At 44.3% G+C, this 21539-nt stretch overlaps 1 protein-coding gene across 4 annotated transcripts in view; it reads left to right on the forward strand.

Annotated features, from left to right (window-relative positions):
• The window catches only part of lyst (lysosomal trafficking regulator), a 55926-nt gene that overhangs the window by 23330 nt on the left and 11057 nt on the right, over positions 1-21539 (forward strand). The window contains exons 7-31 of one of the 4 annotated variants that reach the window (XM_076077383.1): positions 2744-3692; positions 3808-3993; positions 6114-6255; positions 8297-8508; positions 8608-8674; positions 9097-9206; positions 9948-10317; positions 10411-10567; positions 10681-10854; positions 10956-11116; positions 11867-12057; positions 12646-12891; positions 14005-14178; positions 14587-14736; positions 15024-15161; positions 15249-15447; positions 15530-15658; positions 16217-16841; positions 17666-17846; positions 18292-18461; positions 18578-18808; positions 18987-19153; positions 20204-20356; positions 21004-21195; positions 21308-21519. In XM_076077383.1, coding sequence (XP_075933498.1) covers positions 2744-3692; positions 3808-3993; positions 6114-6255; positions 8297-8508; positions 8608-8674; positions 9097-9206; positions 9948-10317; positions 10411-10567; positions 10681-10854; positions 10956-11116; positions 11867-12057; positions 12646-12891; positions 14005-14178; positions 14587-14736; positions 15024-15161; positions 15249-15447; positions 15530-15658; positions 16217-16841; positions 17666-17846; positions 18292-18461; positions 18578-18808; positions 18987-19153; positions 20204-20356; positions 21004-21195; positions 21308-21519 — 5686 coding nt within the window. The remainder of the gene's footprint in view (positions 1-2743; positions 3693-3807; positions 3994-6113; positions 6256-8296; positions 8509-8607; positions 8675-9096; positions 9207-9947; positions 10318-10410; positions 10568-10680; positions 10855-10955; positions 11117-11866; positions 12058-12645; positions 12892-14004; positions 14179-14586; positions 14737-15023; positions 15162-15248; positions 15448-15529; positions 15659-16216; positions 16842-17665; positions 17847-18291; positions 18462-18577; positions 18809-18986; positions 19154-20203; positions 20357-21003; positions 21196-21307; positions 21520-21539) is intronic. The other 3 variants (XM_076077384.1, XM_076077385.1, XM_076077386.1) reach the window with 3 other exon arrangements.

Raw genomic sequence — 21539 nt, forward strand, 5'->3', positions numbered from 1 at the left:
ATGCTGGGATAGGTTGAATCCCCGTGCGACCCTAAACAGGATCAGTGTGAATGGAAAATAGATGGATGGGTGCTTTGAGGCGGTCTGTCAGCGGTGGGCGTATAGTTTCCATATTAAAATTCAGAGTATGTCATTCTACTCTCTGAAGGTTTTGACTGGCATTCAGTCTTTACAGCTGTGATGTTTGTCATCTGAGCCGCTTCAAAAGACACTATAGAGACAATTGTACGTCCTACAGTACAGTACCTAAGTATATAAACTTTTTATATTCAGATAAATCTCCATTTATTAGTAGGATATTCCTAAAAAAGACAATGTATCTGATACAAAAGCAATCCCTCTCATCACTTGTGAAGTGTGTGTAAATGTCTGTATATGCACAGACTCTGCAGCCCTCAGCCTGTATTTTCTTATTTTGCCGTGTTCAGCAAGGGCGTCAACCTCTATAAAAAAACGTAGCGACCATGTGCCAGATCGTAAGCACCCAAGTGGAGGCTAACAAAACGGTGGACACGGAGCCAAAATCAATTATATAGCAAGCAGACAGTGCTCGTTCTAAAACAAGAGTGACTCTGAGGCTGGCTTTGTTTACCTTCATGTAACTTCAAAGCATTTTTTTGTTCACCCGTACTCTTTAAAACACTGACAACAGTAATCCACCCCTACAGTATGAGAGGGAATAAAACCATATTGGCTCTTAAATTGAGAGCACTTACTGTTGCTATAAAGTGTAATGTCTCTTTATTCTTTGTTCTAAACAGCTCTGAGAATTCCACTTAATGCAGCTTCTAATTATCCGCTATACAGTTTATTTAACACATTTAGATTTACTCTGTTTAATCACAATTGCACAACTTTATTGAAACTTGCTCAAATGTAACGTACAACTGGTCTTATGAATAATACAACTTTTTGTTCTTGAACATTGGCAACCAAATTGCAATATTCACAACACAGCAAGGTCAATAAAAGGATGACTTGTAGAGCAATGCTTACTGAACTGCTGCTTCTGTACAGGGCAGACCGACCCATCCTCGCTTATATACATTCAGTCACTAGGTTAGAATATACGGCTCAATCTGGTGGGTCAATTACTTATTTTATAACCGCTCCACCTCAGCCTTCTCCCACAACTGTTAAATAAAAGTCAGCTGTTTAAAATGTCTCCAAACTGAAGATTCATCATAATCAAGCTGCGCTTTTAGCCACATTATCTCTGGGCTCAGTAGTAGACCTTCTATGTGACATTAACCTGGCCGTAAGCACATTCTCCACACTAGCCTGAAGGAAGAACTGAACCTAACTGCCATGTTCAAATGATTGTCAGTGAGTACACGGATAGGAGAAACTGAGTTAAATATAGACGTATACACCTGCTGTGTATTCAAACATTTACAGTTTTTCTGCCCTCTGAGGCTGCCATGTGTATTTTGGTAGTTTGGGAAAATGCTCAGACAATGAGAGTTAAATTGTAAAGTGTTTGGGTGACTCACACACTTCAGTAGTGTATTGAATGGCAAAGGGTAAGATGACGATGAGAGTATTTGAAGCTACAGAAGCTACAGTGTACGGACTGATTTCAAAGCATGCTGTCGCAAGATGACCCGAAAGATGAGAAATCTTCTCAAAGCTTCACATCCTCTGAGATCCAACCTGCCTCTTCATCAGCTTGCACTGCTCCTGTAGCTCTCTGCATTACAGAACACCATCTTTTTTGCAGATGAGAGCATTAAATATTCAGGCTAAAGCAGAGTTATTCTGATGAACTTGCGCACCACTAATGAAAAGAGGAAATGTTCTGAAAAAACAGAATTAATCAACTCTCCATTGATTTGGAGGAAGACTAGCGAGAGGGTTTGAATTGGAGAAAAAAAAAACAGCAAAGTTATTATTTATTAAATTTACACATGTACTGAGCTCAGAGCTTTGATTGAACATCTGTTTCAGTTCCTTAACATACTACTTTATTTTTCAGTCAGCACATCTCCTCAGTGTTCTCTCTCTTACCAAATGTTGATTTAACCTTCACTCAGAGGTGACTCATTATTCTTTGAGGTAATTTACCCTCCATTGTGGGAGTGTAATTAAGTTTTTTTTTTTTTTTTTTTAATCAGTTCCTCAATAGCTTGTGTTTACCAGTAGAAGACAAATATAAAAGGGTCAAATGTCAGCTTTGTTTTGCTAAATAAACGTGCGATAACTTCCACACAATGTGACGGAAATGTGTCTTTTGTGGCTCAGTAAAATATATGCACAACAACAAAACCCACATTAGATAACAAAGCAAATGCAGTGTATGAAGCTGGAACTTTACAAATGCAGCAGGTTGTGTTCATAAGCAACGTAAGCGTGTAGTGTCCTTCACAGTTCATCTGTCATGTTAATAGAAGTCGAGCAATATATTTAAAGGAGTTGTTGTGCCTTCGGGGAAATTATATCTGCAACACGATGGGAGGAAATGAAATCGGTGAAGGAAGGAGTGTGACGGGTCCTGTGTGGTGGCGGTGGCTTTGCCTCTGATTGACTAGTTTGCAGAGTTTGTTAGATTAGACTAGAGTGCTGCCATTTATTTTAATTGCTGGGAGAGTTTAAAAGTGCAGTTCACATCCACCCTTTCTGTCACCATATGAATCCTTTCCTTGACCAGTGAGAGGCACACTGCCTCTATTTATACTGAGTTTGTGTAATGTTCATGTCCATTTTCTGCTTTACTCTGCTGAGTTTCCAATAATTTCTGTTTCAGGGTGATCAGAGACCTTTTCGTCAGTTGCAACGGGCTCAACCAGGTGACTGAGCTCGTCTACCTAGACCAGACACGCTCTTTGGCCTTGAAGGTGTTTGAGACTCTGATAATAGGCATCGGACACCAGCAGGCTGATGGGGTGCTTCAGGAGCTGGAGAGTGCCGATGCTGAAGAAAGGGAGGCCGTCTTGGGCCTGGCCGAGGAACTGGGGTCCCGAGGGGCTGGAGAGGGCCCACAGAGCCTTAGTAAGTTCTACGAAGGCCTAAAGGAGGCGTGCCCGCGTCACAAGAGCCGGAGCGGGCAGGGTCGTGGTCCAGGACGCAGCCGAGCAGAGACCCACCTCCGTGTCATCAACCTCTTCTTGTGCGTGGCCTTCCTCTGCGTCAGCAAAGAGGCCGATTCTGACCGGGACTCAGCCAACGACTCTGAGGACACTTCAGGTTACGACAGTACAGCCAGTGAACCTCTTGGCGGCCGACTGCCTTTCCTGTCCCCAGATTGCGTGGCTCTGCCCTCCAAAGAGCAGTTACGCTGCGCTGCAGATGTTTGGTCGGTGTGCCGGTGGATCTACCTGGCCAGCCCCTTGTTTCAGAGGCAGTTCTTCAGGCTCGGAGGACTGGAGGTCTGCTTGCGCCTCATGGCCATGGTCATTCAGAAACTCTCCTGTAAGACCAAGGATGGGAAAGCAAAGAAAAAGCGTGACGGTAAGGGCAAAGGCAGCCCTGACACCACAGCCCCAGCGGCCTCACTGGGACTGGAGGAGACGACTCGTGATGCAGCCGACGCCCTCGGCACTTCTCCCGCTGAGGGAAAGACCAAAGATCCAGCAAAGAGGCTGGAGGAAGAGTGGCAACTACAAAGTATTCGTCTCCTCGAGGCCCTGCTGGCGATTTGTCTGCACAGTGCCAACTCGTCCCTGCAGAGGATAGAGCCTGAGCTTTCTTATCAGGTATGTAGTTTAATGTCCGACTGATCAATCAACTTAATCCCTGACCACATCAACCGCACACAACAAACTTTTATTCTGGCCTCAATTAAACTGTTATGTCTCCTCTGGTTTATAGCTCCAGTCGGTGGAAGAGACTCTGTTCGAGGTGAGAGACCAGCTCTCTCGCTCCGGGGTGGTGAACTCTGACCTTGCTGTTCCTCTGTTCGACTCTCTCCTGAGAGTGGCCTTGGCAGAGGTGTCATCCTGTCCTGACCCTCCTGAGGAGAAGCCAGACAGGGTGAGTCCTGCCTTGGGAGAAACTGTGAGTGAAGTTACTGCACCTTTTTATGTTCTCAAGTTTTTGAAGCAACTTGTGTATAAAGAGACAAGTTAAGGTTATATGGGCAGTCAGACCTGATTGCTCTGCAGCTACAGGAGGTGCTCTCCATGTCCAGTGTTACTCTACTCATCTGTTATCTGTCCTGCTGCACAGTCTCTCCTCAATAGAATTTGCTGTTTTTTAAAATTCTAATAAAAACTATAATTGCTTCTTATAGTAACTACTCCCTCTTTGTTGCCTTCTACCCATGACGCAAAGTGCCAATGTACACTTTAGTTATCCACTTCGTGAATGTAGCTACAGTTTTATTTGCGGCTATTTGATAACGAGCTAGTGGCCCCCTGGTGGCCTCTGGGTTTGAGGTATTGACCGTAAATCTTTGTTGCATGCCATTCCCGTCCCTCTCCCCTTGTTTCCTGTTGTCTATCTCCTATAAGCTTTATAATATGGCTCTATAATGCCCCAAAATACTTTGTGCCCTTTCATTAAACAGATTCTCAACGAGGTGACAAACAGGGATGAGTGCTGAAAAGAGGCAAAGAGAGATCAAAACAAGCAGAAACCAAACAGCATCTTGTTGTGTGCTAACCAATGATATGAACTTATCTTCCAATGTGCCCAATGAGCCGCTGTCAAGGGGACAATGCGTCTTTGATTGATAACCTTTTAATTGCCCTCCCCTGTAGAATGAAGCAGATTGTGTTCAGTCACCACACACTGCTTCTCTGGCTGAACACCACGGCAAAATCTAAAGAGCAGTGGTGTTTATTCTGGAGCAAACCGTACAATGAAAGGAAAATCATTTTCCAGCCGAGTCGAGCGTCGGGGCGGCCGTGTATGGCCGCTCGCGCTATGTTGCTAAGCAGCCGTTATCTGCCCGACGTGCAACAGAACAGCAGACGTACATTACGATCGCCCTCGTTTAGACCAAGCAGTGGATGCAAACATGAGCGAGCAGGGTCTCAGTTTGAAACCCAAACAGATCCCTGATGGTGCTTTGTTTCAAAGATTCTCACTTGTTAATATAGGTTCTTACGACATAGTCGTCACGAACATATCAAAGATTAACTCTGTTGAAATATGCACACGTGTCCTTTAGTCACTGCAACTTCCGCCTTCTTAGTAGCCGCACTAGTACTGCAGGCTACATTAATGAATAGTTCTCAAGACCATGTATGGTTAGGACCAGACATGTAACCGCTTTTATTTGGTCCGGGAAGTGAGACAAATACAAAAACAACATTCTAGAAAGATCATTATTCATTACTCTGTAAAATGACCTCCCGCCTGGTAGTCGTCGCCTCCTCTCTCACAGCCTTAGATGTGTTTTTCACAAGTCTTAAAATGCCTGTCTGACTAAGCCTGTTCCAACACTGGAGGATTTAGCGTTTTTATATAATAGTGTTACCTGTTTCCTAAGAGCTTAGTTCTTTGTCAGTGAGCCCAGCAGAGCGTGATGTTCACTTAACCATAACAAGTATGTGCTATGAAGCGCCAAGATTAGTCTTCCACAAAGTTTGTCCACTGAAGGACTTTTCTTTGAAATGTTCTCTTCACCCACAATTGAATATCAAAGCTGCCTCGTATTATGCAGAAAGGCATAGAGGTGTGTATTACAGTAAGCCTCTTCTTTCAACTAGTAAACGGTTTAGAGTTTGACTGTTTACTTGTGTGTGTGTGTGTGTGTGTGTTTGCCTACGTGCACATATGATGACTGACTGTTCACGTTAAGGCACTGGGCTGTGTGAGTGCCCTGTAGATCAGCTGATATTCGTCTCATGACCAGAATCGTGTACTTTTTTTTAGTTTTTTAGTTTTTTTCCCCTCCTCACTTGAAAACATTTTGTTGGCTATTTATTTGCTGTATTAGTGAAAGGACCGCTGCTTGTCATACGTAGTATATTTTAGCATAACATTCTTAGTCTAGGACATTTTTTTTTATAACCGCATTGGGTAAGCTCTTGCGAAATGTTTTTTTTATCTCAACAGCTTGACCGGGCGATGATGTTGTTGCATTTCGATTGTGAGGGATTAGAATTCATGACTTCTTCTCGCCTCCCCTCCTCTTTCTTCCTCTTCCTCTCGCACTCTGTTTCTGCCAGAAGCTCCAGGTGGTTCCAGCAGGAGATCTGTCCGAGGAGGTGGACGAGGTGCAGAGCTGTGGCGTTAAGCCCCCGGGGGAGGAGGAGGGCTACGACGCTGACAGTGAAAGCAACCCTGAGGACATGGCCAAGCAGGACGAGGGTAGGTCCACACATGCTGGAAAACCACACACACGCGCACACACATACACACACACACACACACACACACACACACGCACTCCTCTTTAAGAATCCACAGCTACGGCACACACCTGACTGCTCCTAATGATAGTGTCTAACTGGTTAAACGCTACTTGGGTTGTTTGCTTTACGTGCAAGTCTTCCCCTGCAGATTCTTTTCACTCTTTTTACTTCCCCGGGATTATTTAAGGAACGCTTTAAATCTCTTTTTCTCAATGTACTCCGTCTTCTGCAACATTTGTTTTTGTTTGTGATAAATGTCAACAGACTCATCTTGATCGATGGAGAGGTCTCAACCTCTAAACCTGCTGATTTACGTCCCTGGGAAATCTTTCTTCTCCCACTATTGAATTGATCACTCAACGCCTTTGTTGAATTATTATTCATTAATGCATTTCCTTGCATTTACTCGAAGGATTTTGTGTTGAACAGCATCATGGTTTCTTAAGAAATGTGCAGTGCAAAACACACATCCTCATTTGGTTTGCCGTGGAGGATGTTTCGCAATAACAAGTGGCTAGTTTCTATTGCGCACATATGACAGAGCAGAAACAGGCCCGAGCACTTTATTCCCTTCACAACAGCCTCTTGTGTTCGCTCTGTCTCTCCACTCTGGTCTCACCGGTTGAGAACGTGGCCTCATTACAGCCTTTTTTCCTTCTTCATCCCCTCAGAATACAATCATTGTTTTACGTTTTACAACTGCAGGCAGCTACACTCTGTGGCCTCATGAGCTGGATCTTGTGACTTTAAGTCGCCATCAAATGGAGACTTTAACTTCCTGGAAATGTTATTTGTCCTGGAAAACAGTGGATCCTAAAGGGAGAATTACCCGCCTTTTTATCTGGATGTTTAATCAGTGCTGATGGGGAATGTAGTCCACTGAAGAAAAACCTCTAGATTTTGCCTGCATGTACCAGGATGCATTGTGCGTGAGCTGCGAGTTCGCTGCGTCTGATAAATAAACAAAATGAATTCACAAAATTTCAATTAAGGAGATGTTCTACATACAACCGTGCACCTTCTCAATTCAAGTTTCTCTCTTACACCGAACACAGACGGGCTTAATTGCCTTGTTAACTCATCATAAAACACACTTCATTCAAACTGAACAGAAACAAAGATAACTCGTCAAATGTATCCGTCCGTTAGTCTTTCCACTGTTCCAACAATCAGCAACTCAGCTTTGGTCGAGTGACAAATACTTGAATTAATCCCAACCCAGGCAGTAATGGTCTGTTCTTCCTCTCATATCAAACAGCCTATCTCTCTATGTCATTCAACAGCATGTAAATTAAATATAATCTATTTAAAATGCCTTTTTCTTTAAGTTTTTTGTTTTTCAAAAACATTGGTTGCCAGTGTGTGGTTTAGTAGTAGTGCTTTTGAATTTTTTTTATTGTATTAAATATTTCTGGGGGGTTTTGCTTGATTAACAGGTGTCTTAATCCATCACAGACAACTGTGAAAATTACAATTAAATGCAAACTGGTGGTCTGCTGCAATTAAATTCAACCTCGGACCAAACACATTTTTTCACAAAATGATATTAAGGGATACCAGGATGGCAGTCTGTGTGTGACACATATATACTGTATATATAAGTATATACAGCAGTATACCTTGTATCTGGATGTGTGAGTGTTCGATGGAGGCAGACTGTGTAGCTGTGCACAGGGAGAGAGAGCCAGCTTCATTAATATAAGGAGGTCCCAGCAGCTGTGTGAGAGCCTGCAGGGCTGCTCTCCTGTAAATCATGAGGGGGACTCCTCTGCTGCTCTGAGGCTGCTGAGCACAGGACTAAGGCTAATTCATTTTCATGTGCTGCCTTCAAGATGCGAGAATGGAGCTGAAGCAAGGTATGCCTGTGGATTGTGAAGATGTTTAAGCAACATGGCGGGCCGGTCAGCTTGACGATTACCGTCTCTCCGTGTCTGTGTGCTCGTCTCTTGTTGTGTCTCTGATCTTGCCCTGGTGTGCGTGTGTGATGGTTCTCTTAGGTGTGAAGGTGGAGTCTGCTGTGCTGCATGAGTTTGTGGCGGTGGGGGACGGGCCCAGGGGTGGCGTGCTGCTCTTCCCGGAGATCTGCACGATGGAGCTGAAGCTGCTGGCCACTGGCTCCCCAGACCTGGAGGTTCTGAGCCATGTGTTTCACAGCCTGCTGGGTGCGGTACGCGCAAACCACCGCAATGCTGCCCTGCTCTACGACCAGGTCAGACTGACCGCTCCTTCTTCTTGGTACTACTCTTGTTTGTCTCACTTTTCTCCTCAACTGAGGAATATGACCGACACCTTGTTCTGTTCCTCACAGGGAGGAGTCAAAACCATCCTGTCTGGCTTTCACAACATCCTCAGCCAAACAGACCCCTCCTTTACAGGTTTGTTATTTATTCTGGCTTATTTTTATCTTGTATGACAGTGTAGGATATTATTCACGTGTGACATCTAAGGGAAAGAAATTGTGTCCACTCAGTTTGCTGTTTTTTTCCGTTTTTTTCCCTGCTGTTGACATTTCGACTGGGTCCTCAGGGTTCAAATGTCATATTCAATCTGAATAATTTGAGTAATTCTTGGGGAAATCGGTACCCAATGGATTGATTTCATATAGAGAATTTATGTTTATCTCATTTGGTGTTGTAAGATATTGTCACGTGTCACGTGTCCTTTTTGTTTTATTTGTTTTGCTGAGAGCAAAGAAGGCAGTGATGCTGTTTTGCGTTTTTTACCTGTGGTCTTCTGGTGCATGCCCAAGTAACTGAAAACTGTTTACGTAATCTGCTCTTCATTGGTCTACATTCAGATTGCCAGACTGTGCTAGTGGAGCTGCTGGTTGCCATGGTGAGCCAGCGAATCACAGCGGAGGAACTGGCTCTGTTGATTCGCCTCTTCCTGGAGAAGACTCCACCTACTGTAAATAACTCCGTCAGTCACTCAGCAATGTACTGTTGGCTTACGTTCAGGGTGTTGACACTGATAGCTTATGATCACGCTGTCTGCCCATTCAATTTTTCAGAACTCATTTTTACAACACCCTTCCTGTCACACTCTCTTCTTCTCACTTCCTGGTTCTTTAAGACTCATCAACACATAATGCTCCCTTGGGCCAAACTTCATTCTATATACGATAAACACCAACGTGTGCAGAACAGATGTGATGCTACAATTTATTACCACGTAGCGGCCGGTGTTTGATTGGAATCCGGCAGCAGACATCAATAATAACCTGTCTTTGAGAAGTAGGTTCCCAAAAGGGAAGACAGGGGTTTATTTTTAACCATGTGAACAAAATGACGTGTGACCTTTGTTTTCCGTCTATGAAAATGAGACATATCAGTGACTACAGTTGCCACTTATGATTCTTTTTACTTTTTTTGTACTGCTTCACAGGATGTTCTATTTTAAAAAGTATGTTTTGCTGCATTTGATCAAGACTCTCAGGGTGACCACAGCCTTAATGCTGAGCTGTTTTAGATTGATCACACTGTTATAGCAAATATACTACTTAGTGTGTATCTGTTTGTTTCTTAATTTGCTTCACTTTATTTAGATATTTTAAAAAAAGAGTTGGCACAAATTGATCTAGTGTTTTCATTATCAAATCTAAAATAATAGACTGTCCTTCTCTCTCCCTGTTTACTTTGTTACCTGCAGGAGATTTTACTGAAAGGCATCCTACAAATCGTTGAAGCCAACGTGAATATAGAACCTCTTCACTTCCTGTCCTTTCCTATAATGCTTGGGGCTTCGACCCCAGGAGGGGTGTCCACTGGCTCCAGACCAAACGGGGCTGCCGGAGGGAAAAGTGTTGGTTTGCTCTGGAAGGGCAAACTGTCTCCTGGGCGCAGGGAGGGTGATGCCGAGTACAGACCAAGCCACCTCCGTTCCTCTCCCTGGCACATTGCTCCCCTCCACTTGCCCCTCGTAGGGCAGAATTGCTGGCCCCACATGGCCAGCGGCTTCAGTGCCTCTATGTGGCTCAGAGTGGCAGAGCATGAGGAGAAGGATGGGGAGAAAGACAAGGGTGAGACACAGATCCTTCACCTAAACGTTTTTTATGCCTGAAGTCCATAAATAAGTGAACTTTTTTTGAGATTGTTTTATCATTGTTTTCCAGAGGAGAGTAACGTTCCTGCAGCTGAGTCCCACCATGGCTCCTCTCAGGCTGGGGCGAGATTACTAGAGGAAGGTCTCATTCATATCCTGTCAATGGGCTCCAAGGCACTGATGCTTCAGGTGTGGGCAGACTTCTCCACAGGCTCCCTCACATTCAGGTGAGCTCCAGCATAGACTGCAGTCCCGAAGATGTGTGTGACGAATGGGCTGCTATTTCGCAAGTATTCGTAGCTTATGGACCTTGAAGTACTGTAATGTGCTGTTCCCCCAGGATTTGTATAGACCCAAACGATGAGATAAAAGCAGGGCTGCTGGCGCAGGCCGACTCTGGTGAGGAACTACTGAGAGCGGGGCAATGGCAGCACCTCGGCCTCACTTACACCCAGCAGCCAGAGGGCAAGAAGAACATCCATGGCCGTGTGGTTGTCTGGGTGTGCGGCATCAGGTGAGGATCGTGTAACAGCAAGAGTAAGACTGTGGCAGTTTAGTTTAAAGTCTGGTAAATTAGTGAACATTAATCTTAACTTGTCATGCTCTCTGTTTCAGGAAATGCGAGGTGTCTTTGGACTACACCCTTCCAAAAAAGTCCAGTTTATCATCTGACAGCAACAAAACCTTCTGCATGTTGGGCCACTGTACACCGTCCTCTGAGGATCCGTTGATGCAGAGTAGATGCTGGAGCATGGGCACCGTGCTTCTCTTCAACGGTAGGACCTCCTGTCTTCTTTATCTAACTGGAATCACGTGTCTATAAGCTCTTACACACTTAATGCCAGACGGTCGCTCATCATATTTCTACATTCTTATGTGCAATCTGTCGTAATCATTTTGATCTGTTCCACCTCAGTGCTGCTCCCTGGTGGTGCATTACACTGATTACCAACGTCTCTCTCATAAGCAGTATGTACTGTACATAAATGTACGGTAATGTTTTGTGGTGCAGTTATAATTTTAAAGCGTAACCGGTCTAGTGGCTGTAAAAAGCTGTTGCTGGTATGATGTGTTGCGTGCTGTAGATTCTCAGCATTCTCGCGGGAGGCTAACTGAATACTTCTCTTGTTGCCTCTAATTGGCTGTGAACGGTTTGCCTCTCTGCGATCTCAGCCTGTTAACCTAACTGATGGCTTTGCACCAGCTTAGCCTCTCTGCTGTCGTACGTAGCAGTTTCTTCTTGGAAGAGAAGGACCGTGAGATTCATCAAAGTTTCATGAAAACAAGAAATAAAACATCAAGGTGTACCATGGCTTCTCGCTTTGCGTCACGTCATATTTTATTACTGCATTGGTTATTGATGGAATGATATGAATCATTTACTCGTGGGGTTGATTTTCCATGTTGGATTTTCCACAATTATGTTTTCGAGCTTCCATAACAACAGATTTCCTGTTTTCCTCATTAGGAGATTACTTGTAATTGTAACTCCCCCCCCCCCCCCCCCCCCCCCCCCCATATTTCAGGATCGAGAATAGGAGCTGAGGAGGCCCTGTACCTCTACACCAGCGGGCCTGACCTCACCTCAATCATGCCCTGCAAGTATGGCAAGCCCAGTGGGACAGTCTCTAAGTTTGTCACTCTGGAAGGCCTGAAGTGTGAAGATGTACGGGAGCTTCTGATGAAGAATCAGGACGTGGACACAACAACTTTGGTTGTAAGTCTTTGTTTATGTGAAGCATTGACTTAACATCCAAATCACAACAGAACACACACTTAAAAATGCAATAGAAGTGTTTTATTGTCACTGTTGTTTTCACCCAATTTCTGCATGATAAAATGCAGATCAACACTGCAGGTAAAGCCTGTACATTCTGTAAGCATAGCAAATCCCTCCTATGTCTTATATATTGTTTAATTTCACGGTGTATGAATTGTGTGCGGTTCCAATTAGCTGTCATTACTGATACTGCACGGTAAGAAGTAATTTTTCCCCCAATGGAAAAAAGCTATTACAGTTAAGCTGCAGCTTTTCTTTATTGAGACTGAAAATAGTTTCCCTCCCATTAATGCTAATGTCTTTGTTGATCATAACTCTGCTGAGTTAAAATAAGGGAGTAAGACAAGAAGAATGAATGATCTTTATAATTTCTGTTATGCTCTAAAAAAGTCTAACAAAGTCCAAATCTGTGAAATTGTAGCTACCGAGATTTACTACCGTAAATACCTCAAAATTAATATTAAAAGTTACAGGATAAAAGTTTTGCCTGAAAATAATGATTGCGTGGATTGTGTTCCTGTATAGGAGAGCTTGGCAGTAGTGTTTGCTCCCAGCAGTCCTAGACTCTACACCATCTATGAGCCTGTAATCAGACTTAAGGGTCAGGCCAAGACGGTGGTCACCCAGCGGCCCTTCAGCTCCAAGGAGGTGCAGAGTGTTTCCCTGGACCCGAACTTCCTCAGAGCTTTTCTCCCCACTGAAACACATGGCCTGCAGAGCGTCCTGCACAAGATCGGCGGAACAGGAAATTTTGTCTTCCTCTTCGCACAGGTAGGACGGTCCATATATTCAATGAGCTCATGATTCCCAGCTGTTGGGATATTTCTGGAACACTGTAGGTTTAGATAGATGTATTCCAGAGAGCGGAAAGTGTTTGTTTGATTTAATAAACCAGAAACAATCAGTGAATTTTAAGAACAAGTCACCTCACAGCAATGTAGAAACATGTACCTCATAACGTCACATATTGATCGCTTTAACAACTTTGCAACTTTTTTGAGACGACAAACAACACAAAGAAGGAAAGGATTACACTTCCGGGTCATAAACACACTGTAGTTTTACAGTTTAATAGTGCTAGATTAATTGACCAATAGAAAATGTTAAGCCAATTTTTTTTATGTTGAATAAACATTGAACTAAAATTGAAGCAAAAATTCCAAACATTTAATAATTCCAGCTTCTCAAATCTGATAATTTTCTGCTTTTAAGTGTCTTAACATTATATTAGATTAAAGTCTTTGTTTTGGGGGATTTTGGTCGGGGAAAAAGGAAGACGATGTCACCTTGGGCTCTAGGAAATGATGGTTGGCATTTCTCACTGATTTATGATGTTTCATAGACCAAACAATTGATCAATTAATCAAATAAATAATTGGCAGATTCATTAATTATGAAAATAATCGTTAGTTGCAGTTCTACAGTTAAAAAGTCATGTTATGAAGGTGCTCTATGCCATATGACCACCGCTGCAAGGAAATGTATTTCTAAGATCAAGAGATTAATGACAAAGCTTTGATATTTTGTATAACTGAATATGTTGAGGCAATGAAATAGCTCATGTTTGAACTAATAAGCTGCATCACTCATCTGCTTCAGACAATGTGACCTAATTACTTCAGTTACGTGTAGGATGAGGAAATTCACATTAGTTTTGTTGCTCTTGTTACTTCATAGTTTAATGTCACTTTTACAGACGAAGTTTGATATTCGGCTCGTGTGTGCTTCTTTGAGAACACAATAACTAGCAGGAACATTTTGAAATAATGGAACTCCACCTTCAGGCTGCATTGTTCACATTTATAATTCTTTTTTTCTTTTCTTTTCTGTATTCTTTTATTCTTCTGTTCCTCCGTCCCTCATCTCTGGGTCTGCGGTGTCCAGACGGTGGAGCTGAGTGACTGTGAGAAGACCCAGGCTCTGGCTCTGCGGGTGCTGCTGTCTTTGTCCAAGTTTAACCAACACCGCATCCATGAAATGGACTGTTACCATGGTTACTCTATGATCCACCAGGTCCTCATCAAGTCCAAATGCATCGTGGGATATCACATGCTCAAAGTGAGTCACACCTTGAACTCTTTGCCGTCTCCAGCACCCACAACCTCTGCTGATCTGTGCAGTCAAACATATGCATCACCGGCGCTTGTTTTTTTGTTTTTTTGTACCATGAGTCTGATCCAGGCCGCCACACCGGTGCCTCTCTGAGCCGGTGTTGGTGACCCTGCTGTTACTTGACCCTCTGGCTGTGTCTGTAATTGAGCCGTGTGATGGCTGAGCACTGAAATGGATTCTGTCTGACTTGATGAAACACTGAGCTCCTGCAGAGTCACACAGCACCTCTGATTGCCTTTGACACTTTAGGCTTCCACACACGGTATTTTTTTGTTGGATGAGAGTGACCAGCACTCTATTATAGCAGCGCTGTAGACGTGTTTCTGATGCGGTGGCCATATTCTGTCCTTCTAGACTTTACTGGATGGATGTTGCAGTGCACCCATCCTCATCCTGGGGGACGACGGCCACTTCCGTTTGGACACCGAGTCCATCGCTGTGGTGCAGGATATCAGACTGCTCTCAGACGTCCTGTTCGACTGGAAGATCTGGGCCAAGGCTGAGGTAAACTCATGCGTCACAGGATCAATTATATATATTCCATAATAGCAGGAGACGTAAGACAATGTGGAAACATGATAGAATATACTGTACATAAAGACAAGCAGTCATATTTCTAACTAGGTGATTATCATAAATTCTAATTAGACTTTATTTTTCTCCTCTTTTTTTATTATAGTCAAATGTGAAGTAACAGTAAGCCAAAAGCATAATGGTGCTCTCAACCCGACTATATAGATGATGAAGAACCAGTTCATGAGTCTTTCACTGTCTGTGTCGTTTTCTGTCAGTGTGGAGTGTGGGAAACACTACTTGCTGCCTTAGAGATCCTCATCAGGGTGCACCACCCTTATCAGGTCTTCAACATCCGTCAGTTCCTCAAGGCTGAGGTAGTGCACCGCTTCCTGCTCACCTGCCAGGTGTTACAGGTAGGTTCGCAGTCATAAAGGTGCTGTGATAACACATTACCTCTTCAGAGACTGTTACTGTACTGACAACATTGTGTTTGTCTTAAGGAGCATCGGGACGAGCATCTGACTGCTATCCCGCAGGAAGTCTGTCTGTCGTTCGTCAAAATCATCCAGGAGGTTCTTGGGTCACCCCCGGACATGGACCTGCTAAAACTGATCTACAACTTCCTGCTGGCTGTTCACCCACCTACCAACACCTACGTCTGCCACACTCCATCCAGCTTCTACTTCTCACTACACATAGGTGAGGAGGCAGTGCAGTTGAGAGCAGCACCTCTGTATTAATTGAATGCACTGAGCTCATTTGGTGTCTCTTTATTTGTCAGATGGGAAGCTGTACCAGGAGAAGGTACAGTCCATTATGAATCTGAGACACTCCAACAGTGGAGGAAAGTCTGCCAGCAGCTCTGTGGTGTCACTCTCCCCAACTGTCTTCACTGACGCTCCCCATGAAGGTACAGCTGTTTCAACTAAATTACCCCAAACTTAAAGCACTCCAAGGCATCCAACACTGTGACGATGATTAAATCCAAACCTTCAGTGTGTCGCTGTGGAATTACAATATAAAAAGGAAGATTAGCGGTGCTTTTGTGGGTGTATGTGCCTCAACCAAAAAACAAAAATGCTTAACATGTTTAGAGCTGTATCAGCTATGTTTTCTCTCCGATTAATTACAGTTACCAGAGTTTTATTTATAGTACCTAATATAAACAGCATTACTTATTACTTATTGTGGTCATAACATTGCTTTTTTAGTTTCTTATAGAGCACTTTAAGCCTTGGGAAAGGGCTTTATAAATGGAATACATTTGGCTGTGATACTTGCAACAATGCATTGTGATACACTGACCACAAACAACTCTACAGTTTTGTAAATTAATCTGTGATTCTGCTCTGTCACATCATGTTATTCATCACAGCCACAAGTCTAAAAATCACGATTTTCTCTGCAGCCTTCAGTTAGAAACTCTAATCATTTCTTAAGTGCTGAATCATTTTGTTCTCTTTTCCAGGCCATCTCCACGCTCCTTCCCCTGAGCATGGAGGTGATAATCAGTCGTTACGCCTTCCTAGTCTGGCACCGTCTCCGTACTCCTCTCCTCTACTGACACCTCGACTCGGACACGGTATCTCAAACGAGGCAGGTGAAGGTGACGGGGTCTCCCTCGCCACTCAGCAGGCTCTTGGCAGCACGGAGACGCTCAAGAAGGGCGGAGCGGACGAGCAGCTTCTGAGCAGCTGTGAATCGGCCAAGACAATCTGTGAGTCTAAGGACATAGGTGAGGGAGGAGCCCTGCGCACTCCTTCCATCAGCGTGGAGGAGGAGCGGGACGAGGCGGCAGAGGTGAACAGCCTAACAGACGGCAGCGTTGGGGTGGCAGAGTCTGAGGACAGGTTTGACTGGGCCAGCGACGAGGCGCCGCGCCGCCCTGACAGCCTGAAAGGCATCCAATCGTTCCAGAGGAGCCACAGCAATCTGGCCAGTCTGGGCCTGGCCTTCCCAGCTCCAAATGGCTCCTTGCCAATCGGCCGCTGGCCCAATTCGGCTGACCGAAGCTCCATGCCTGAAGACTGGGAGAGCTACACATACTCTCCTGGCTACGAGAGGATGCACAGCAAGACCGAGGCCAATGACGGGTATGTTGCTATAACACATACAGTATTACAAATACTCTCAGGATGTTCCAACTGAATGCTCAGTATCGTTACAAATTATAATATTGATGAAGTCAGCCCATACCAAAATTTGACCAATCTATAAATGACTTCTAGTGAGCACTGGCAGTCTCTTTCAACATTTGTTTTAATTGCATGTCCATGTGGGTTTTGTTCTGGTACATAACTCTAGAAACGATAAAGACATGGACCACTTTGCTCGATAAAGAGGAGCTGTGCATGGATTTGCATAATCTAAATACAGCATTTGGTTATGATAATAATCCTCCAACTTTGAAAATGATTTGTACTGCAGTGACAGCTTCAGTGTATTTCTACCTGCCAGCCAGCAACTCAAGCTGATAGCAAATTTAAAAAGTTATATTTTTTTCTTGTAATCCTGTTTTCTCACCAAAGTCACCTTTTTCTTTCCATCAGACACAATGTGGGCTGTTGTAGATGTTGTAGATGAATTTCAAGTTATACAGGAAACCATCGAGAGAGAAAATGTCTTGCATCCAAAATTCATTTTTATATTCTGATGCTTTAACTACTCTGTCAGTTTTAACAATAATATACGAGTTCAACAACCAAACAGCTTTGTCATTTCTAGCAGCGCTGATTATGATCATAATTAATTTGAACAGTCAGGCTCTCTTTACACAATACCCCTCACACTGCAGGACACTAACCTCCTTTAAATATTGTAAACAAATTCACATCCCGTGTAACCTGAAATTAGTGGAAATTCAGCGAGCTGTTGGTGCACAGTAATTCCGCGCTGAACTCTAAGCTGTGTTTCTCAGGTCCAGCACTGAGGACTGCCTGGTGCTGATCTGCTGCGGACTCTATGATCTTCTGAGGGGCATCCTGCTGCTGTTGCCTGACCTCATGCTTGAGGAGGTGATGGACAAACTCATCCAGCCAGAGGCCCTCATTGTCCTAGTCAACCACTCGTCGCCTCTCATCCAGCAAGGTGTCATGAAGGTTGGTTCAGTATCCTCTTTGATGATTGTTACTACTGCACCGCTGATGCTGGTAGATCACATAGTATCTCCCAATCACAATCATTTCACTTTTACATCTTAGAGGAGCTCTAAAGGCACCGGTAGTTAGATTTTGTTACCTTTGGACAGAGCCAGGCTCGCTGTTTCCCCTTGTTTTCAGTCTTTATGCTAAGCTAAGATAACTGCAGTATTTATCATACAGACATGGGAGTCATATCAATCTTCTAACACTCAGCATGACAGCAAATAAGCACCAAAAAACATAAAGCTCTTCCACTAATTGCTTGTGCTAAACATTTGATTAAGAACAAATCTTTTACTCTGAAATCTTAAATCGGCGCCAGCGTGTTAGCAAAGTATCCCACTCTATTGCCAGTGTTGGGACTGTACCTTTTATGTCATATTATTCTGCCCCTCTCTCCTAGCTGCTGGATGCATATTTCAGCAGAGCCCACAAGGAGCAGAAGGAGAAATTTCTGAAGGACCACGGCTTCTCACTGCTGGCCAACCAGCTGTACATCCACCAGGGCAGCCAGGGGCTCCTCGAATGCTTCCTGGAGATGCTGTTCGGACGGCCGGTGGGCCTGGAGGAAGAGTGAGTCCAGGGAAATTGCACAGTTCAAGCCATATCGCCCAGTGTTTTGTCTTGGATTGTCTACAGTATGAATATGTGTGTTTGACACTATTTTTCTCGTCTGTAATTCTTTCCAGTCTGGACCTGGAGGAAATGGAAAATATCTCACCTTTCAGAAAGCGCTGTATCATCCCAGTGTTGGGTCTTATTGAGAACTCGCTGTATGAAAACTCCTTGGTGCACAACATCCTGTGTATGCTGCTGCAGCTCCTCAACGCCTGCCCAAAGCTGGCAGACATCCTGCTAGACCACGGGCTGCTCTACGTCCTCTTTAACACCCTCTCCACCCTCAATGGCATGGAGAACGGGTACGGCTGCCAGAACAGAGCACTATTCATTCAAACACCTCCTTGGATTCATAGGTTTTGTCTTGAACCTTTTGATCCGTGAATTGAATCAATAATCCTCTCACTGTTCATTGATCTGGCGTATACGAGTGGTAGACTCACTTCGTGCGCTTCATATTTTCTTGTTCTTCCTCTGCAGTATTCCCCTGAATGACTACAAGCTCCTAGTGTGTGACATCCAGCAGCTGTTGGTAGCTGTGACGATCCACTCCTGCAGCTCTTCAGGGTCCCAGTACTTCCGCATCATTGAAGACCTCATTACCTTGCTGGGTTTCATGCAGACCAGCAAGATGCGTCGCACACAGGGTGAGGGGCTGGATTTCTAAAAATCAATACACAGGCGAAACACATCAGTGTTGTCATCTACTGTGCTCGGTAGTTCTGGGTGATATCAAGCTGTCAATGTCTGCTGCAGAAAGAAAATTCATCATCTACAACTGCAGAGTGGAAAATCATTTGAGAAATAAAATTTGATTTGACAAATATCTCACATCTCCGTGTTCCAACGAAATCATTTTCTCATTTTTTCCATAAATTAGCTCTCTGAAACGTATCTCTCCCATCTCTTCCCCATTAGCACTTATTTATTTTGTGATATAATCATTCTGTGATCACAGAAACATTACAAAGACATTATGGCTCCGTACATGGCACACTTTATAATATACTTGTAATTACACTCGACTGTATTGCTGCCTGCCCTCATTGGGCCAACTTGATGAATGTCACCAGTTCGTGAGGAGGTGCGTGTTGTGAGATTTGATCATTAACATAATCAACTACCCCAAACTGTCATGGAAGGCTGCCTTTTCTGCTCCGTTTGTGGGGGAAGTTAAAAATGTTACCCAAGAGTAAAGGTAATTTAAAATCAGCAGATTGAAACGTAACACACTTAGCAGTGTCTGTAGTCACAGTAGGGGAGCTGGAAATATTACCACAGCTGTCAACCCTGTGTCATCGCAAAACCGTACCGAGACATGAATAAAGAAGAATGGTTTGAACCTCTTGTCTATCCATGATGGACATGATTTACTTTGCCATGACCCAAGTTTCTTCAATTTATTTAAAAAGAAATTGGATTTGACTAGCAGAAATGGTAGAAGTGGGTTTTTTTTGTCTGTAGAGCAAGATAGACTTTCTGTACATGACTAGTATGACAGGCCTAGGCCTCTTGTGAATCATGTACAGTAGTATTGATGAATAACAGTTCAAAGTCCCCTTTATATTGAATGACTTGTACGTGCCACAAATCAATTTATATGTGTGTTTCTTGCATGAAGCTCTTCGTCAGTGCGTCAGGTAAACATCTAACATGTTAAAGTTCCTTGTCTCTTTCTGTTTGTGTTTTTTCCCCAGAGATGGCTGTGGCTTTGCAGTTCCGCGTCCTTCAGTCAGCGATTGAGTTCATAAAGACGACAGCCAATCAGGAACCTCAGAAGCTGAGCAGCTCTGTTAATACACCGAGCTCTCCACATATCGCCATCCATCAGAAGCGCAAGAGCATTGCGGGTGAGTGTTTCATACTGATGCAGCAGCAGAAATCTGGTGTGCAGTCTTTCTGTGTCGAGTTAGAATTGACCATCATGCGTTTCCACCCCTGTGTCCACCCTCACCTGTCTGTTTATTGATCCTCTCCTCGTCCTGGTCTGAAGGTTCCATTGCCATGAAAGACTCCATTATTCCCCGCATCCCCAGACAGCACTACTGCTCCTATGGCCAGATACCCCTCTCCCCTCCCTTCAGCTTCCTGTCTCAGGACTCCCCCCTCCCCTCCCCCTCTGGAGCTCCATCCTACATGCTCCACTGTGACGCAGGTAGCTCGGACTGTAGTCCACAGCGGAGATCATCCTCCCCTGTCATGGAGCATGTCTCCCGTTTTTGCTGTGAACTCACCCTTTGCCCTCCACTCACCCCGGGTGTTAACTTGCCCAGTAACCCTCGTGCGCTACTGGTGCCTTTGTGTGTGCATGGTTGAATGCTTAACTAAATCAGTGTTAAGTATTTTAACACAGATGGCACTTTGATTAGTGAATCATTAGAATCTTTTCTGTGTTCAATGATTCACGGGATATTTGCAAAACCTTACGCTGAACTTGAAAGGAGAAAACAATGCGTGCTTATACTTAGAAAGAAGCGACCGTCATGTGTGCTTTTAGGCCGGCGCCGGTTCTCTCTGGCCCAGACGGACTCTCTCCTGATGCGGATGCGCTCCGTAGCCAGTGATGAGCTCAACCAGATGATGCAGAGGAGGATGAGCCAGGAAAACCCCATTCGTGCCAGCGAGACTGAGTTCGTCCAACGGCTGCAGAGGCTTGTGGTTCTTGCTGTCAACAGACTCATTTACCATGGTAAAAAAACTCCTCCCACTTATCTATTCTAATCTTGTCTATTTTCTCCTTCACCTCACATGAGCGTGAACTGAAGTCGCTGTCTAATCCCGGGTCTGTTCTCCCACTGCAGATGTAAGTCAGGACCTGTTTGACCTGCTGAATATCCCCGAGTCTCCAGACCAACCGTTTATAACCCCAGATCCAGCTGATCAGCCGCAGGACGAGAGTGGCTCCGCCTCTCTCTCACACTCTCCCATTCCCTTCACCCTGCCGCCTGCCAGCAAGAAGAGCTTTCAGAAAGACATCCTCATGCTCATGATGGACGGGATCAAAATAAGCCTGGTATGATGGCACTGAGAACC

The sequence above is a fragment of the Anarhichas minor genome, unplaced genomic scaffold, assembly GCF_050575085.1.
Source record: "Anarhichas minor isolate MPS153535 unplaced genomic scaffold, ASM5057508v1 ptg000058l, whole genome shotgun sequence".
Lineage (NCBI taxonomy): Eukaryota > Metazoa > Chordata > Actinopteri > Perciformes > Anarhichadidae > Anarhichas > Anarhichas minor.